The 19,068-nt window shown below is 42.6% G+C and overlaps 1 protein-coding gene across 4 annotated transcripts in view; it reads left to right on the top strand.

The window, feature by feature from the left end:
- LOC307263711 (RNA-binding motif, single-stranded-interacting protein 3-like) overlaps positions 1-19,068 on the top strand; it is a gene marked incomplete at its 3' end in the record, with an annotated part of 279,795 nt that overhangs the window by 161,038 nt on the left and 99,689 nt on the right. For all 4 annotated transcript variants that reach the window (XM_080044933.1, XM_080044936.1, XM_080044935.1 and 1 more), the window contains one exon: positions 804-895. In XM_080044933.1, coding sequence (XP_079901059.1) covers positions 804-895 — 92 coding nt within the window. The remainder of the gene's footprint in view (positions 1-803; positions 896-19,068) is intronic.

Raw genomic sequence — 19,068 nt, 5'->3', positions numbered from 1 at the left:
AGAAATATGCTGTAATTGAGTGTTTATGTGAATGTAAGAGAGCGAGACATGGTAGCATCACTGGTGTGCTGTCAACCTTTGAGAGATTTTGTTAGCGTGACAGGATTATGGACGTTGTAAAATGGGCTGATGTTAATACGCCTGGTGTTCAGGAACACGACGTTGACTCTTCACAGTCTCTGAAAATCAAAAGGCTGAACACGGAGAAACTGTAAACGACTCACGGAAGAATTAACTGACCAACCTTGTGCATGTGAGAGAGCGAGTGTGTGTATTGTTTTTTTCATCGTGGACTTTCAATCATAAATTACCATTACATGAATTAATTTACTTTTTGAAGTGAATGCATATGAGTTGTCAGTAAAATACAAATAAGAATTCCTTTCTGCTAATGGTCTGTATTCTTGATTTCACGCTACCCACTGCTTGTGTTTTTTTTTGTCTGTGTCCGTGTTTATGCAAGTGTGTGTGTGTGTTTGCATTTGCATTTGCATACTTGTGTCAGTGTGTGTGTGGAGGTGGAGGTGGGCAGGGTGCTGGGGTTTGTTATTACTAAATCGCTCATCCATGCTACTAATTAAGATGCATAGCGTCCCCCTATGAACGTCAGTGTCGCTAATTATCAAACAATGTAGTGCTCACCAGATATAAGAACTGGCAGCCTCTGTAGTCATGTTACCAACCTATTACTGCTACAATTACCAAGTGCCTGTCAGTCTCCTTGTTAGTCATCTGCCTTCATTTTTTCTTCTTCACTAATGCCTGTCTTTTTCTCCTTTCTCCCTCTCCTCTGTCCTCCCCAGGCTATGGCTTTGTGGATTTTGACAGCCCAGCTGCAGCACAGAAGGCCGTGTCGTCTCTCAAAGCCACTGGAGTGCAGGCCCAAATGGCCAAGGTAAGGGTTGTTTAAAAACAAGTCGGCAACGCCACCTCCTCTCCAATTATCATTAGGGCTTTGTTGCGCATTCAGCTCCCTCCGGGGATTTAATATCCTACACTTAACACACTTAATAGATGTTGATGGATCTGAAAGCCCCCGCATACAAACCGGTTTCTGCACATAAACACAGTTTTATAGAAAGTCATTTTCCACAGCTCTTTGCTGTTTAATGACAGACATATTCCCTCTAATACAAGAAGACTCTTAAATGTGGTATTGTAACAGGTTTTTTGAATCGTTATATGAATTCTTTGGAGACGTCTGTGGTGCATGTATGTCTGTTGTATCTTACTGACTCTACGTGACGGCGAAAGCTGTGGTGTAGTGCAATCCAGTATCCTTGCTTATTACAAGTTTTCTGTTTCAAGTGGTTAAGTATGGACTTAGTTATGCGTGAGAGTATGTGTGCGCGCTGCATCATTTCACGGCAAACTAACTTGGTTGCCGGCGTGTAAGCTGGCCGTGCTGTAATTGAAGTTTGACCAGACGCTTGTCCTATGTTGTGCTGTATTATTAGCCTGCTAAAGTGGAAGCAGATGAGACGAACGCTTTCAGCAGTACAAAGAGGGCCCCAGTGGGTTGCACAATAAGCCAGGTTGACAGACACACATGGAGATGGTATGGCTTAGAGAGAGAGAGAGAGAGAGAGAATGGTATGACTTAGAGAGAGAGAGAGAGAGAGAGAGAGAGAGAGAGAGAGAGAGAGAGAGAGAGATGTGTTCTTGTTCACCAATTTCAGCTTTGAATATTGTATTCTATATTAGGGTTTGTGACTAACTGTTTATTGCTACATATTTCAATTGTATGCTCCCAAAAGAAGTGCAGTGCCAGAACAAGAACATGAGTGATATTTTTGAAGTGCCTGTCAACCCCCCTCTGTCCGGGATAGCAGGGGATCGTGCTGTCCTTTTTTCAAATGTTTTCTTTTTTCAAAATGTTTCATTTCCTTGCTGACTGCGCAGCGAATCATTATAGTCTAAAGCACAGCAGGGCCCCCTTCTCCGGACATCTGTGATGGACGAGAGTGCACAGCTTAAAACAGGCCTATTTTTATACCAGCCCAAGGTTTGCTGGTGTCAGAATATCTAAATAGGTGAACACAGTGTCAGTAGCAATAAAGCAATGAATATGGTGATTACTATAAGGGGGGGAGACTATGAGTGATTTCCTCAGATGATGAGATGGTTAGGCATTTGATCTGATCCAAACCCCCCCCCCCCCCCCTCTTGAGGTAAAAAGAAGCCCCGATGAGATGGAGAATGGCGCCAGCACAGATGACAGAATTGATGGTAACGATGAAGGTGGCAATTATTTTGATCAAATAGGATGAGATCTGACAGGAGGAGATGATATTCCACGCGGTGCTCAGGTGTGCCATTTCTCAAATGCACCATTTGGCCGTTTTCCTCTCTCCCCACCCCAGTGTCCTTCTTCCAATATTTATAAGAGGGCAGGCTCTCTGAATACAGATAAGAAAGACGCCGTGCTCTTTGCCTCGGCTCGTCTTTAAGACCACATTTTGCATCTCTCCATCTCCTTTTTTTTCTCTCTGTCAATATTTCCATGAGAGGTATTGTGTCCCGAAACACAAGCGCTGACCTTTTTAAGAATGTTTGTGTGTGCGTTTGTGTGTGTGTGTGTGTGTGTGTGTGTGTGTGCGTGTCCATGTCCGTGTGTGTGCGCACATTCACAAAATCTTTTTCTATTCTTTCCCATTTCTGTATAATAGTTCGTTTTTGAATGTCCCCTTGTTCCGTTCCCACAAATGGAGCGGCCGGCCAGCGTTCTGTGCTGCCGCTCTGTGCTTTTATCACACTTGTGAGAGACATTAAGGAGTAGTTTGCTTTTATAGACTCTCTCTGCATCTCTCTAACGTCTCTTTACCAGGTATCGCTATCATCACTCCATCGGCTCCTCCTCCTCTTCATTCCCTCCATTCCCTCCCCTCCATTTTGCTTAATGCTGTTTTTTTCTCTTGACATCTTCCCCCCTATCGCACATTCATAACGCATTTGTATTCACATCCGCCATGTGTTGCCCTGCCAAACATCCAATGGGTGCAATTTATTCCCATCAATAATTAACAGCGATCTGTCTTTGTGTCTGCCTACCTGCTAAGGTGTCTCTGACACCCTCCACTCTGTCATGGCGGGAGGAGAGTTCCCCTGGCGTGGGCCGGATGAAAAACCCAGGTGTGCATTGTGGAAGGTGTAAATCACAAAGAAGATTGGTAACGCTCACAGACGACTTCCGCAATAAGAGCATTCAACCTTATTCTCTCTCGCCCCCTCGGCACCATTTTGTCACATAGATCTCTCCACAACAAAGTAATAAACGAATAGCGCGTCAGAGCCAGAGGCTTTGAGCTCATTAAATAAAACCGTCACAGTAATCAAGTTGTGCCTTTTTCTTTCCTGTCTTGCCGCCATTAAAACGTTTTTATTGAGGTGGCTCATTTTTAAACACAGCTGCGAAGGAGGCAGGAATAGAGAGAGAGAAACAGAGGTAAAAGGAGAAGCGTCAGTTGGTTTCCTCTTCTACCTCCGATGTAGCAACCTGCCGTCTCTCTGCTCTTACTCCCCACGGAATCTGAAATACCAAGGCAGCAGAGATGAAACATAGCCTTCCTTTTGTCTTGCCCTCCCCCGGGGATGGTGACAGCGAGAGGGAGGAGAGGAGCCATAATTAAGACACCTAAAGGACACTTCCCCCCTGCGCCTCCCTTCCTGTCACTCACCTCTACACAAGTCACAGATAAGAGCACTTAGCATAGGTGTGTGTGTGTGTGTGTGTGTGCGTGTGCATGTGCATATTTTGTGTACTGTGCATCAGTGTGAGTGCAGGTTTGTGTGTGTGCGTGACATTGTATTATTATTTTTGTGCATATTAACACAACCAGATACACATTTGCCTGGGTGTATGTCTATGTACCTGCTTGTAGCAATGTGCAAAGATTCATACATCTGTTTTTTTTTGTATTTGAGCATTTTAATCTTTGCGTCTGTTTGGGTGTGTGTGTGTTTGTGCTAGTATTTTTGGGGGGAATCGTATAATAACAATCGTGAAACTTCACATTTTGGATAACATGAAAACCAACAAAATTAAAAAAAAATTGTTAACGTACCTGCGTTATGTATATGAGTTTATGTATATGTTCTGATGGGGAGCACAGCAGTAGAACAGCATTAATAACAACAGTTAGATGAGAAGATTGATACCACATCATTACTTTATGCTAAATATGAAGCTGGAGCCAAAAGTAATTTAGCCTAGCTTAGCATAAATACTGGAAAACAAGGGAAAACAGCTGGCTCTGCTCTGTTTTAACATCAAAAAATACCTCTACAAACTAAAGTGTATTTTTGAACTTCAGACAGACCAATGCTACAGTATAGCTGTTTCCTTGGGAAACTATTGAATAAGCATTTTTATCAAAATGCCTATAATACCGGCAAACAGTTGGATGTGTTGTTAAAACTCACTATAGTTTACTGAATGGAATAATTATATTCAGTTTGTTTAATAAAACCGTATGTATCCATAATCATTTACAAGATACTGAACACAAAATACTGAGGCACAGATCATTTGTCTCACCTCGTGTGTGCTTTTGCTATGTTTGCTTGTGTAGGTCTGGGGTGTGTTTGCATGTGTGTGAAATATTTTGATCACTGGCACGTATTCACACCGCAGACTCTATTCTCTATGTCACTTTGTTCAGGTAGAAAAAAAAAAGAACTGACACGTCGAGCAGACAGAATGATAACAGGTAAACGCTATGTCTAGCTCTGCCGATGCAAAGCTGTCAGCCGGCGCTGGCCTCACTCTCCATGGGCTGCCATTTTCCCCTTGAGCCAATCAGACTGAATTATAGGAAGGGCACCCTCGATTGTGGTGTCTGTGTCAGAGAGGTAATTCCGCCTGACAGCTGCTTGCTTTCAGACAACAGCCAGTCTTTATGGAAATCATCCCTCCCTATTCTCGCTGCGGTCGGCTACTGCTGATAACAGCTCGCAATGAAAACAAAGCTGTCCTTTTCCACTTTTTTTTTACCCCCACTCTCCTCTCCTCTTTTTTTCTGTCTCAGCATGGACAGCAGAGAATTAGTTAAACAACTCTCCCGTCATATGGAGTCTGACAATGTATACCTTGCTTTGAACACTTTGGCAAATATAAACCTAGAGCTGACGTTTTTTGCTTTCTTTGGATCTGCCCAAAAATCCTATGATGCTCGTTAATATGCACGTGTGGATTTGTGTTATTTAAATTAGTTTCATCCTTCAAATGTAAAATTCCTCGCTTGTTTTCTATTTTTAAACCCCGGCAAGTCAAATACTCATTTAACTCAGCTTTTACTTACACACTATTACACACTGAACTGGGCTTCTTGTCACTAAGTTGTCAAACAAAGCAATGCTATATTGCTTTGTTGGGAGTTTTTTTGCCAATGCCCTGGTGTAAGCAATGGAGACCGAGCCTGTGGTGTAGTGTGCCTCCATTACTACCCTTGTTGCGATGAGTCAATATTTATAAGGTCCGTCCCCCCATCCCCTCCCCCCCACCAAGTTGCAGGCAGACAGAAAGACTCTTGCTTGCCCTGCACTTCACATTATACAGTGTGGGGAAATTATGCTAAAAGCATCATTAAAGTGCCTCCATGAAGTGAATCCCAAATGTTTATGATAACAACACAGCGCTCGCACCGGCCCATCAACCGCTAGTCACCGGGCGGACGCTTTAGATGGTTTACCGTTGTGAAACGAGCCTGAGTCGTCCACTTCTCTCGCTCTCTCTCACTCATCTATTCTCATTCCCTTCTTTCACTTGATCTGTCTTTCTGCCTGTCTTTAACTTTCCCTTTCTCTCCGGGGGGGGGGGGGGGATTCCCTGTCAATATATTATATTTATATATTCATGCGGGGGGAAATAAAGGCCTCGGATATCCCCCCTCTGGGTGGGCTCCTGCTATAGTCAGTCAGCAGTCTTCTTATTATCCTTTAAAGGTGACTCCACTGACGTCTTAGCCACGTTGACACCCAGGACCCCACTGGTTTTCGGCTGGACACGAGGGGTGACCTCTAGGTGATAATCAAAGGGATGGCTGACAGTGCTCTTACAGTTGGTTTGCTGACAACAGCTAGCCTATACAGTACCTTCTCCCCCTCGAGCATGCATGGCGGGTTCAAACTGGGGAGAATGTAAGGCGGGCGGGGAGGGGAAACATTGTGTTGTGAATAGAGGGGGATAATTGGACAGACTTCAGGGGATACAGGTGCTCACTCAGCAGCATCACTCACCTCTGTTTCCATGCGCGAGCCCACCTTGAATGCGATGCCGTTTTCCCCCCTGACATTCACCGCCGGTTGTTGTTCGCAAAGCATATGGTGTCGGAAAACACAGTGTGGTGATCAGCACTTTCCCCCCCTGAAGCTGCCATCGACAAGGGCATCCTTTGGATTACAGTCACTCAACAGCAGCTCATTTCTTTCCATATCTTTTTGTCTGCTACAACATTTGAATACAGCGTGCAAGTGTCACAATGATGGCAGTCAGCAAGTAAGCATATTGTGTGTGTGTGTGTGTGTATATAGCTCGGCTGTTAATGTTAATGTATAGTTGTATTTATTTTCTATAGCAAGCACTTGTAGCTTTGCCATATTGACAGTATAGCTTTCAGAGACTATATGGCACAACGCTAATTGTGCTTCCCCTACATATAGCTGGATGTCTCTTTCCTCTCCACTTCTCATTCCCTTTGAATTAATAATGCTGCTCCTCAAGGCACATAGGCATGTAGAATTTGCTATATTTATTATTATGATATACCCTCGGCATTCAAGTTTGTCACTAATTTAAGATAATTGAGCATAATAACATTATATGCAATAAATCAGCAGATAGCATTCCCTATTTCAACATGTTTTAGGGTCTTCATAAAGGAAGGTGCATTAACATTATAAAAATAATGTGGAAATATCTGCAGGTGCAGTGAGATAGCTTGACTCATATGCAATCACTTGGCAACATGTCATCTGTTGCAGTGTAGTCTCGGTATGTCGTCCCCTCTACCCACAGAAGAAGTGATAGTTTTGAAGGGCAAAGCCAGTGCGAGTGAGACGCGCCATCTGACGAGCACCAAACTCCCGGGCCAAACCTCCATTGGCTTCCACTGTCTCCACCATCTAATTACGCTTCAATCATCCACGGGAGCGCTGCGTGCGGTAAATTATTTCGCCGAGCAGCGCGGAGACGTGCCGAGAGAGGGAGGGAGAGAGAGAGAGAGAGAGAGAGAGAGAAACAGGCAAAGTAGAAAAATGAGTGAGAGCTGGAGTGAAAAAGACATGAAGCCAAAAAAAAAAGAAAAGGTATGGGAAGAGTGTAAGAGAAAAATGGGAGTCAAAATGGAGAACAAAAAGTGAGAGACCATTGAAAGAAAGAGGGGCTGTTAGGGGAGTGAGTGAGAGGCCTGCCAGACCTAATGTCGCCTCAGACAGCAGGAGATGAAGCCGGCACTAATGAACAAAGTTACAAACTTATCACTTATCTAGCAGAGGGAGGGGGAGTGAGAGAGAGAGAGATAGGGGAGGGAGGAGGGGAAGGGGATAGCTCTTAATAGACAGCATCAGCATAACTAATCCTGCTGTAAATGCAGTGTCGAATGACTACCAAAGTGTGATTTCCAGATACAGAGGAATCATTCGGGGAATTATTGCAATTTCCTCTTAACAATTAAAGTCTGCCATTAGGGAGTCATTCTTGCATGTGTTTTTTATTGGTTTCCCACTGTAGCAGCAAGTAAAAAACTGCATCTAATTGAAGTAACATTTGGAGTGCTTGTATGCATGTATTTGTGAATAGATTTCATTATGTTCCCCAGATTGCTCCAAAATGGCCGTGTGTCTTGATTGTATAGTCTCGAAAAAGAACATCGAAAGGCCATGCATTCTCAGTATGTTCAATGCTGCAAGGCTTGCTTTGAAGCAAACATAAATATGCCTTTTTCCGGGGCTTTGGTAATGGCCACAGTGTGCAGTTATTAGAATCTCTTTGATGTGGCAACTGTGCCAACCTGCTCGCCGTCTCTGTGAATTGATCTGGCTCAATTAGCAGGGCCCGTGGAGACCGTGTTCAAAGGACCTGGGGCTCCCACACCCTCCACACACGCTGACACACATAGAACCAGGTGAAACGCTTTGCATTCAATTACTCTGGCTGGCCCTGAGAAGACAAACCCCGGAATGTATGTAAATACTGGGGGAATCAATGGTGCGGCTTCGGCGTTAAGTAAAGCTTTCGCCCAAGAAAATGTGGTGCATATATATTTTTTAACCAGTTTGTGTACATTTTGCCCCACTGCCATAGGCTTATGATTTAACTGAACAGCCCTCTTCTTAACATTTCACCACAATTGAAATGTATTCCACTCGGCTGTGTGTGTGTGTTCATTTCCTTTTTCGGTTGTTGGGCCCTTCTCTTCCCTGATTCAGCTGACCCATTTCAATTTGTCTTCATCAGTCAAACCAATTAACTCTGGGATTAGATTCCACAATGCCAGCCACCTCCAGTCCTCCCTGTACCCCTCCATCTCTCCCTCCATCCATGCTTACTTACCTCTGCCCTGCAGTGCCGACATCACTGCACACTTGAATGAAGTTCTACCTCAACAACTGTTCTGAGCTTCTCGGCATCTGGCTATGGTGGCAGACTGTTGATGTGCATATAAAAAGAGTGACCAGTGAGCACTTTTCTATCATTGCCTTTAAATGTGTCAGTAACACTTCTACAAGACTACTAACCTGCCATCCTCTAAAGAACCCATTGAGTGGTACTCCTGAAGCTTTCCAGTTTCTTTCTGTTGCTTCCGAAGTATAAAAGAAATGCATTTTCCACCGTAATACTAAGAAAACAACCTTGGTTTGTGTAAGTGGAAAGCTGCAGGTTTATAGCAGGTGGCGGTGAAGCTTCAAATGACAAATGCAATGGCAATGGCCAATATCCCAAACCTTTAATCTAAAAATAATTCAATTATAAGGCAATGAGCAAAGATATAGAAACAATGCCCTACACTCTATGTTTGCATTAATTTAGGAAGAGTGAATGCATTAACCAACGCAGCAGGAAAGAATATTTTTGAGTCCTCTGTCTGAAAGCTTTCCCAAATGCATCAATCTACATCCTTTTATATGATTTTTCCAACAAAGGGGTCACTTTCCTTTTTAGACTTATTCAAACATTCATTAATTGTGAGGATGTATTCAGTATATAGAGAATATTCAAGGAGATGCTGATGTGTCAAAATATCAAAGCCTCATGTGTTCTGTGCATGATCTTTGATACAAGGGGATATGACAGTTCAAGACATCAAAAATGCTTGTAAGAACAACGACAAAACTGAAGGGAAGAAAGATGGCAGAAAATGGCAAATGACTACAAAGAATACTCTAGAATTCAGTGGAGCAAGAACATGAGCTTTCTCATCTTTCACAGGGTTTCATTATTGTGCAGATAAGATTAAACTAAAAGCTAAAGATCCTCTCCGTTTTGCATTATATTCTATCTTTGTAGAATCAGGTGTCAAGGCTTTAAGCCATTGTGAAAACGGAGCATTTTTGGGAAAACAAACTGCATATTTTCAGTCATTATACAGAACTTTTGTGTTTGTGTAAGGTCTTCAGTATTCACGCACGCACACACACACACACACACACACACACACACACACACACACACATACAAATTGACTACATTAAAACATACTGCCTTAAATTAATCTTTAATTCACTAGGACATTTAAGTTGATTAATGTGACTATTCCACTGAGGCAGCAGTGCCACCTTAAAGCTACTGCTTAAATCCAGTCCTACGCTTATGTGAGAGTCTCTCCACATAGATCATGTTTAATGGTCGTTCTTAGTGCTGCAGCACACAGTCACATTAGAGCCCGTATCAGAGTTTTGCCAGAAGTAGCTGCACTTTGGTAAAGTTGTAAAGTAGTACAGTAGGAGGGGTTTCCGGGTTCAGGAAGTGTTTGTTTTTCCATTCTCTCGTTCAGTTCCAAGTTTTATTCAAAAAAATATTCTCAACGCTAAGAATCATGGGACCCTCACCCACTCCTAGTTGTATGTTACGGTCACCAGTTTAAATTATTTAAACTTTTCTGCAAAAACATATTTTTCCACAAATTCTTGCACGTCAGAAATGTCAATGCTACAACACCCATGAGCCTTGGCCACAGTTGCCATTGAGAAAAGGCCTTTAATGCTGTTTCAAGCACTCCCATGCGAGTCACGTAACATTGTCTATTAGAAATATTAACGGTATTTACTTCTGGTTCCAGGGCGGAACCCAAAAAAATAAATCAGACCACTTAGCAACTCAGACAGACAGACTAATAAAACAATGTACATTTTGTTTGAAAAATAAAAGCAATCTCTTTTAGCGACTTCAAGGTATATCTATGATAAATGTGTTTCCTAGCAATAAAAACAATGTGATAGAAGCAGTTTTCAGTTGCCTTTTTATTCGCTTCATTGCCCCTTTTCCAATCAAATGCATACCATCTCACGTGCCTGTTCCTTTTCCTTTGGCCAGATGTCCTCATATCATTAGCGCCAACTCTCCTTATAATGACTCCTCTCTCCTTCCCAGCTATACTTATACCTGCCGTCCTCTATGGCACCCCGTCCTCCCATTTAACTAATTCTATCGGCATGCAATGTTAAATTACCCTGACTGCTTCCATTTTTCCAGTGACTTCAATCATATGTGAGAGGTCTTCAGGGAGAGTCCAGGCAGGGCACAGAAGGGTAGATCAGGGTCCTTAGGCTTAGGGCTTGATGGAGCAGCTCTTTGACACCAACACAGTCCCTCATCCTCCCTAATGAGGAAGAGAAAAGCCAGAGTAGTGGGTCCCTTTTCATCCTATACTCTGACACTGCTCCCATGAGTCTTTGCTTGTGTGTGCGTGTGTGTGCGTGTGTGTGCGCGTGTGTGTGTGTGTGTGCGTGTGCGCGTGCGCGTGTGTGTGTGTGTGTGTGTGATGAAGACAGAACCACATGGCAATAGTGACAAAGTTTTGCATCAAAATATCGAACACTCTTGACTGTTCTAAATGTTCTTTTTGAGTGTGATGTGTATTTTTTGTGTAAGCTGTCATCTGTCACACATCTTTAAGTGTATGTCAAAGAGATACTGAGAAGAAAGGAACTGCTTCTCTGACCTTTCTTTCTCTACTGAGAAACGTAGGAGGGATCTTCTCTTCCTTGTCTAAGGAGGTTTAAACAAAAGTCAAGGTCGGGATAGTTTATCTAAGCTCAGAAGGGGACTAGCCCTTAAGACCTCGGGGCCCTATGGACACACACACATACACACTGTGACTTGCTTTTTTGGTGGGGAACAGAGGAAATGGATGCGGAGGAGAGAAGAAGAAAGCTCAAAGAGGGGTCATGTCAAGGATCTTTTCAAGCAGGTTTTTTCCCTCCAGGATACAGATGGAGAAAGAGATGGTCATCAGTTCAGAGAGAGAGATTGAAAGGAGACAGGTTAGATGTATGGCAGACTGGTGCTTTACCCCTCTCTGAGGCCATTTTAAATCATCGCCTCTCTTCCTAACTTTTTGACATCAAAAACCAAACATCTGCACATTCCTTAAACCCTACTTCAAAGTATCAAGTGCACTTTTAGCAGGCAAAGAAAACCCCACACAACTACAACTCTGACATCCTACAGTCAACGTTGTCACAACTGCTGCATTGCGTACCACAGTTTTAGCCTGTGTTTTAACAATCAAGCAGTGCATTTGTGAAAAAGTCAGTCATGCCAAATTAGCTTTCTTTTCCTGCAAACCTTATTTATAACAACTGATATCTCCAAGTCACTGAAATCTCCACTGGCCCATTTAGTTCCTTCAAAGTGTCAATATTTTGTCTGCGTGCGTTGTGTGATGACGATCGTGTGACTGCATGCATGCCGTGTCTCTCTCCCTCGGCCCCTTCTTATCTCCATTTGTCTTTTGTTATGTCTGTGGCCCTTTTTCTCATTCCTCCGCTCCACCCCCTTAAAAGCTGTTGTTCCTGTCTCCTTCACTTGACTGTATGTTTGATGTTTTGAGTGTCGCTGGGGTTGTTGTGCTTTTGCTCGTGATAGGGCTGCATTGTTTTTCGCCCGTTATCTCAGTATTCTGTTGGTGCCATCCCAGTGTTACCGGCCGTGTTGTGTGAGGGTTATCTTGCTGCCATCTCTGCCTTCTTTATCTTTTGCATTATCTTTTGGGTTATATCAGCGCTGTTGTCCCCGTGTTATCGCAAGCCACAATGAAGGTGGTGACCTTTCGCTCAGACAGCGTCTTTAAAAATGCTCCTAGGGATGTCTTGGCAGTTCCTTTTAGGATGTCTTTGAATAGGTATTGCGGTTTTGAAGCTTTTGTATTTTATCCTCCCTAATGCTAGGTGTCAAATATTTGATTTTCTAAGTTTGTTTTACTCCCATGCTTTCTTAGCCTGTGTGTACGCTTCATAGCTTTCCCCCTTTGGATGCGTACATTTTCATATGCGTCAAACATGTTTAGCTGTAAGGTATGTCTTTGTTTCTGCCAGCGACTGCGATTTTTGTCTGCTTCATTTGCATATATACGCCTGTGTTCACATGGCTGCGAGGTCTGTGTTGTTACATTTGATTCAGAGCGTGGTGTGATTCATAGCAGATGGCTGCCGTCTTCTTAGGGGCCTATGACAGCTGATGAAAGTTAAAACTGAGAGTGGTAGACAAGATAGTAAAAAGGGAGGAAAAAAATCAGGGATGTGATTACCATCAAACCATCCGCTCAGCAGAGGAAGCATCCATCCACATCCCTGTCTTTGCTTGCTAGGTGTCATAGATACAAAATGTCTCCTTGGGTAATTTGCCGAGCTGTACACACTCCTCACAGATTCATTTTGAAGTTAGCACTCAAATAGAATCGGCTCCTCTCTGCCTCCGTATAGTGAAATAAGACTGGAGACCCCTTAAATACTTATTCCAGGCTGTTTGCACATCAGTTGATCTGCTAATGCCGTTTTTCTTACACCCCCCCCCCTGCCACCCCCCAACCCTTTGCTACTCATGTGTAGTATCTTTTTGACAGCGAAGTGAACATCTTCCCCTGGAGTTTCATACAGTCCCTTTTACCAAATATTTTAACAGAAAGACCCTTTCGGCCTCTCCGGTCTCCCCGATAGTCCTCACGAGAACGAGCCAGAGATTTGTATACCATATGTGTTCATAGCCTGTGTTATGGTCCACACTATAGCAACCACTAAACTACTGCACAGAGTCGCTACTCCCTTATTAACAGGGTACGTACACCTCATAACTGTCAGGCAAAGGAAGAGGCAGCTTTTGACAAGGTAGCTGGTGGGGAGGCACTGCCATCTTGAATAATGTTCAGACTCTCTGAGGTCCCTCTGCGAGATTAAGTTAACATGTAGGGATGCCTTTGTTCACTGCATCACTTCACTCCCTACCTGGAACTACTCTGCCCCTTAATGTGAACCAAATGTGTTTTGAAAATCAAGAGGAAGTATAGTTTTCGTTTTCATAGTCCTTTCCTAGAATTTTACCTTTTTGTAAATGGTCTTTCCATGTATTTTTAATTAGGGACGTGGGCAATGTAATATTGTGGGGAAATGTAATTCAAAGTAGGGTTTCTGGAGAAGTCATTTAAACCGAAGAAAGGGTTTGAAAATGTTTTGGACAGTGTTGTTTTACCGTTTGTTTCATTCATTTAGAGTTGAAATGTCGTATCACACATATTATATGCACATATTTCACGTTCCGCTTGCAAGATGTAGTACATTTTCTGTTTGTACAGGCCCCAACTTTGATAGTTTTGCAAAAAAAAGAAAAAAAAATGGCAGATGGTGGCTGTAGTTGTAAATTATTGAAACCTGATCTTTGCTTCTGTGATCAACTTGTACTCATGTCGGAGACCCATTTTCTGTCTTTGTCATTAGACAATGTATACATTTAATCTCCATTTAACCTTCATTTATCTATTCGTGATTTATCTTATTTGTGATGCAGCTTTTTTCAATAACTAAATAACTGGTACCAACATACCATATATCTGCATTGTCTTATATTTCATCAAATAAACTTCACTTTCATCCTATCTTGCTCATGCGGTAGAAACAAATTTACACCTCTGCACTGTTTACTATGTTGATATTGTTTCTACCACCCATTGGTATTTTTTCACATGTTCAAATCATCCCTAGTATGACTGTGAACACTGAAAAAAAAAGTAATAAACACCATTCAGTGATGGTGTAAATCCCTGTGACCATGACCATACAATCACACCTGATTATTGGATTTGCTGGAAAAAGAACATTGTTTTCCATTTGCCTAGTATTAGATTGCTATTTTGTTATTTTTCCAATGCCAATAAAATCCCATCATCTATACAATACTTCTTAGCAAGTATTAATTCCTACTGTGAAAATATGTTTTTTTTAATATTAATACATACATATTTGTACTGTATATATTTTTTACGATAGGGACACTGACCATGAATTAACAGACCAGATGCTATAAATAAGCCAGAGCTAAATGTGCTAATTTTTATCCATTGTCCCCAGCCAGGCATATCGTATATGGCACTGGATAAGCTTTTTCTTTCCATATAATGATACTTAAAGTTAGATCTATAATAATGATTATTCGAAAATAATTTCATAGTAACAAAAGGGTCATTCAGTCCCATGCCATCACAAGAGATAAGATGTTTTTCATAATCGTTTAAAACGTTGCATCTGACTTTACATTAAGTCGCCTTCTTTTCCCTTGTGAAGTCAGTTTTTTGTGATCCCCATGGAAACGGTCACACGTGCCTCAAAAGCTGACAGCCAGACGTGTTGTTGATGCCTCAAGTGGGAGGCAGACAGGGAGAAGAAGAAGGGAAGACAAGGAGGGACAGGGAGGATGGGATCTGAGGAACCAGGGGAAGTAGAGATGTGACTCCAATCAAATTATTGGCCAATCAAGTCATAACGTGAGTAATTCAAGGCTTGCATCGACGGCCCTAATCTGATTGCTAGTGCATTAGGGGCTCAAAGGAGGGCTCTTAGCGAGCATGCACAGTAGGGGGTCTTGGAGGGAAAGGTGCTTTGATAGGAGACAAGAGAGATCCACTTTTAGTTGGAGTGCGGCGTCTATGTGTGTGGGTTGTGCAAGACAGAGAGAGAGAGACAATCTGTAGGGCTTGTTGAAATGATGCCTACCTTTTTGTAGCAATACCGTGAAGGAGAGAAAGCCAGGCTAGAGGCAGTGGGTTTCACTTTGCCTCTCTCTGTTGCCATCTGTTTCAGTGCCATTGTCCAATGGCAACATCTCTCATTTGCCCAATTACGGAGGAGGATTATGATGTGTTTGTGTCCTGCCCATGGGCTCCCTTGCCACATCTGACTCATGTTTTTAGGTAGAGAAAATATCATCTATCCTCTAATGAGTCCTGCCAGGATAGCCTAGTTAAAGTCATATTGTTATTTTATAGCATCTGTCAACACATACAATTATATTGTATACCCTACCCTATATATAAAATGTAACAAGAATGCATGTTCATATAATGCCACATCTCCGTGTAGGTAGGCAGCCCTGAATATGTACGATAGTCTAGAAGATTTTCGGATAATCCTTAGCTGTGATATTTATGAGTGAAACGAAACCCGGTGTAACTGGTGGGGTGGAAGCAAGCTCAACAGGAGTGCTTACACCTGGAATAACATGACTGTGGGGCCGGCCATTGAACGGAAGGGGCTCCAACAAAAGGCCCGGCCCCTCAGACAGCACAGGGGTTTCCGGCATCTGACACCGGTGTTGAGTGCTAATCGTGCTCAGTTTCAGCGTCCCGGGTCTCCGAAAAAAGGGGAAAGCCTGGCATGATTCTGTAGTGATTTGCATGTGGAGGGTTCCTGAATTGGTGACCCCCCCACTAGCCAATGCATGGAGGCATACGCACACATACACTCTAACCTCCCTATGCGCTAGGGGATCTGCATTGTCGAAACAGCTGCCAAGGGAACAGCCTGTCTCAGAGAGAGAGAGAGAGGGAGAGAGAGAGACAGCACTGGGGGGAGGGAAGGTAATCAGCTTTTGGAAAAATACTGCCTCTCCATCCCCTGCCAAGAGTTAGTTTGTGTTGTGGCTTTTCTCTGGCCCAGCGTAGCCCTGGCACCGTGTCTCTCCAGCCACCCACCCCTCACTCTGCGGTTAATTCAACAATGGGGGAGGGGGGGGGGGTTCAGGTCATAAACTTAGAATAAAACAACAGCCAGACAGAATGGGGTTGTGATGCGTATCTGTTTCTGTATATGCTTATGTGCAACAGTGCCCTGGGAGTGTTGGATTTTTTTTCTCGTTTTAGCCATATGCTTGTTTGTGGGTGACAATCGGTGTCCATAAAAAAGGCCCTCTTGTTGTGATACCACAGCAAATATAAGTGAGCAATCTCCCTTTATTTTCTCTTTTTTTGAGCACTGGCAATCTGCCTTCTCACAATATTGTGGCATTCGTCCCTGTTTTTCTCCCACACACTTTATTCTCGGGAACAAATCAGATTGTGACTGACTAAAGCCATTTAAGCAGCACAGCAACAGTTGAACAATTGTAACAAGCTTATGCATGGTGGATCTGGTTTTGACACACGCCACGTGCCGTAGATTGTATATAGACGCTGAATGAATAAACAGGAGCGTCCTCCCCATTCCCTAATAAAGCACGTCAGCTCAAGAGGAAGTGACAGGTTCAACAGTGTTCCTGGTTAACACAACAACCTATGAATAACCTCATCACACAAAACATATGGCCCTTCCATCACGCTGCAAACAAGGCATTCAACGTGTGAATTAGGGTGTCAATCAAACAGGAGCTAATAGGGGCAATGCTTTTACAAAGTCTCTCGAACCAGCATCTATATTATTTGAGCAATAAATGATTTGACAGTGACATTTCTGACTTTAATTTAAGAATAAATGGATTAATTATAAATGGTCTATGTATATATACTGTATATATATATATTTTTTTTTTACCTTTAGTTTGAATTCTGGTTCTATTCAATTTAATAACAAATATGGCTTAAAGCTTGTAGGGGAAGGTGGGGTGATTTGTGCAACTTTTTACTCAAAGTGATTTTAAAGTGAGGCCTTGACAGTTATGTCTCCAACTCAAATATGTACATATATTTCAGGATGTTGTGCATCCCTGGCAATAAAAACTTTGGATCTGGAATAAACTGTTTAAGAAATATAGCTTTCGGAAAAAAAGTTGTCTTGACGCACAAATCACCCCACTACGTGGGGTGATTTGTGCGTCATTGTGTCACAATGACAAAGTCACCATCATCATCTTTCTGGCCATCTGAACTCTCATCAGTGGTGTCGTTAAGTGGAATTGAGATGTCACTCTCTTCTGAGCTACTGTAGACAATCACTTTCTTTTGGTGACCAGCGTATACAGCCATGCCACTGGCACAACTCTCAGAAATGTACTTTGCACTAGTTGCTCCGTGCTTGTGGAACCAACTGCCACCTGACAAATGTGATTCCCCCTACATTTCTGCCTTTAAATCAAGGCTCAAAACCCATATGTACACCCTGGTGTTTCCTCCCCATTAACTATCTTACCTCTGCACTACTATCTGTGTTTATGTGGATGTATGGGCTTTACGTCTTTTATTTTGGTTATTGTTATTGTACCTTCATTGTTTACCTACTGAATGCACTATGTACAGCACTTTGGACAGTGCAAACTGTCATAAATGTGCTTTTATAAATACATTTTACTTACTTACTTACTTATAACTCACCCAGGCCCTTGCGCACAAATCACCCCATCCCCAGAATTTTGGATAATAGGCATGATGCAGCAATTTAGGGTTGACATTGTGCTAACTATATAGACTCAAAGTGTAGCATACCAAAGCACTAAACATGTGTCAAATGTTTTCAAACGTGTCTATAATTGTTCAGACACAATAATCAAAAAACCTTGATCATGGAAATTTTACTTTGAAAGGCAAAACACAGTTTTTTGAGCTTAAATGTGCTTATATCTTATTCCTTGTGTCTCCCTTCTTTACAGGATGAGTCAAATGGATGGCTCTTCTTAAATATGTGGTCACATTTCCAATTTCTTCCACGGTTTTCTAGAAACAAGGGGTTTTGCATCTTCCAAAATGCACAAATCACCCCACCTTCCCCTATATTACTAATTTTACAATGTTACATTGAAACCTTGGTTTTAAAACTTCACTAATGGTTTCAATAGTTATACTTGATCCAAGACAGCATAATATGTGTACGGGACAAATCATTTGCATCTCTTCTGTTGTTTTTTCCAGCGTATTTCCTGAGAACTAGTTAACCATGATTGACTGGATAATCCAGGAGCCACTGCTCACCCATCCAACATCAATTAGGCTAAAGTAGATGGTCGATTAGTCTTCAAAAGGGTGGAGGAGGAGAGCTGCTGCACTGCCAGTTGTGTTAAGCCAATGCCTTATAGGTATGGGAAAGGAAAAGACAGGAAGAGAGGGAGCCAATGCAGTATATAGCCACCAGCACAAGGGGGGTTTCGCTGTTTACATGCTGTGCGGATGTATACAAGTGTCCACCGACAGACTTTGAATCACTTTGGAACCTTTGGAGATGCTCTACAGCAGCAAGGGGATTACTTTTCAATGTTAAAAGGAGGCAAGGGAGGAGGGAGAGAGGAAGGAAGAGAGGTGATTCAAAAGCTCTACTGGCTACTATTCACCCTGCTCCCGTTTTCCCTTTCCCTCTCTTCCTCTTCTTCTCTCTCTCTCCTCCCTTTGCTCTCTACAAAGGTATGTTTAATACATAAGGGTCTAATTGCTATCACAGCTGCAGCTCCAACGTCTGTCTGTCTGTCTGGGTTCTTTTTGCGCTCTTCTCTTACTCCTCCAGAAAGGAGAGAGAGGCCACGGTAATGGGATTCTGCCCTCGGGCGATACCATCCTCTTTTATTCCTTTTTTTGTATATTTTTTTTTGCCTTTTCCGTTTTCCACCTCACTTGTACCTCGTTACATTTTAAAGGGTTGGTTCAAACTTCGAATTTCAAAAAA

The sequence above is a fragment of the Ammodytes marinus genome (genome assembly GCF_949987685.1).
Source record: "Ammodytes marinus genome assembly, chromosome: 17".
Taxonomy (NCBI): domain Eukaryota; kingdom Metazoa; phylum Chordata; class Actinopteri; order Uranoscopiformes; family Ammodytidae; genus Ammodytes; species Ammodytes marinus.
The sequence above is the reverse complement of the archived record's forward strand: the minus strand, read 5'-3'. Positions and strand labels throughout refer to the sequence as shown.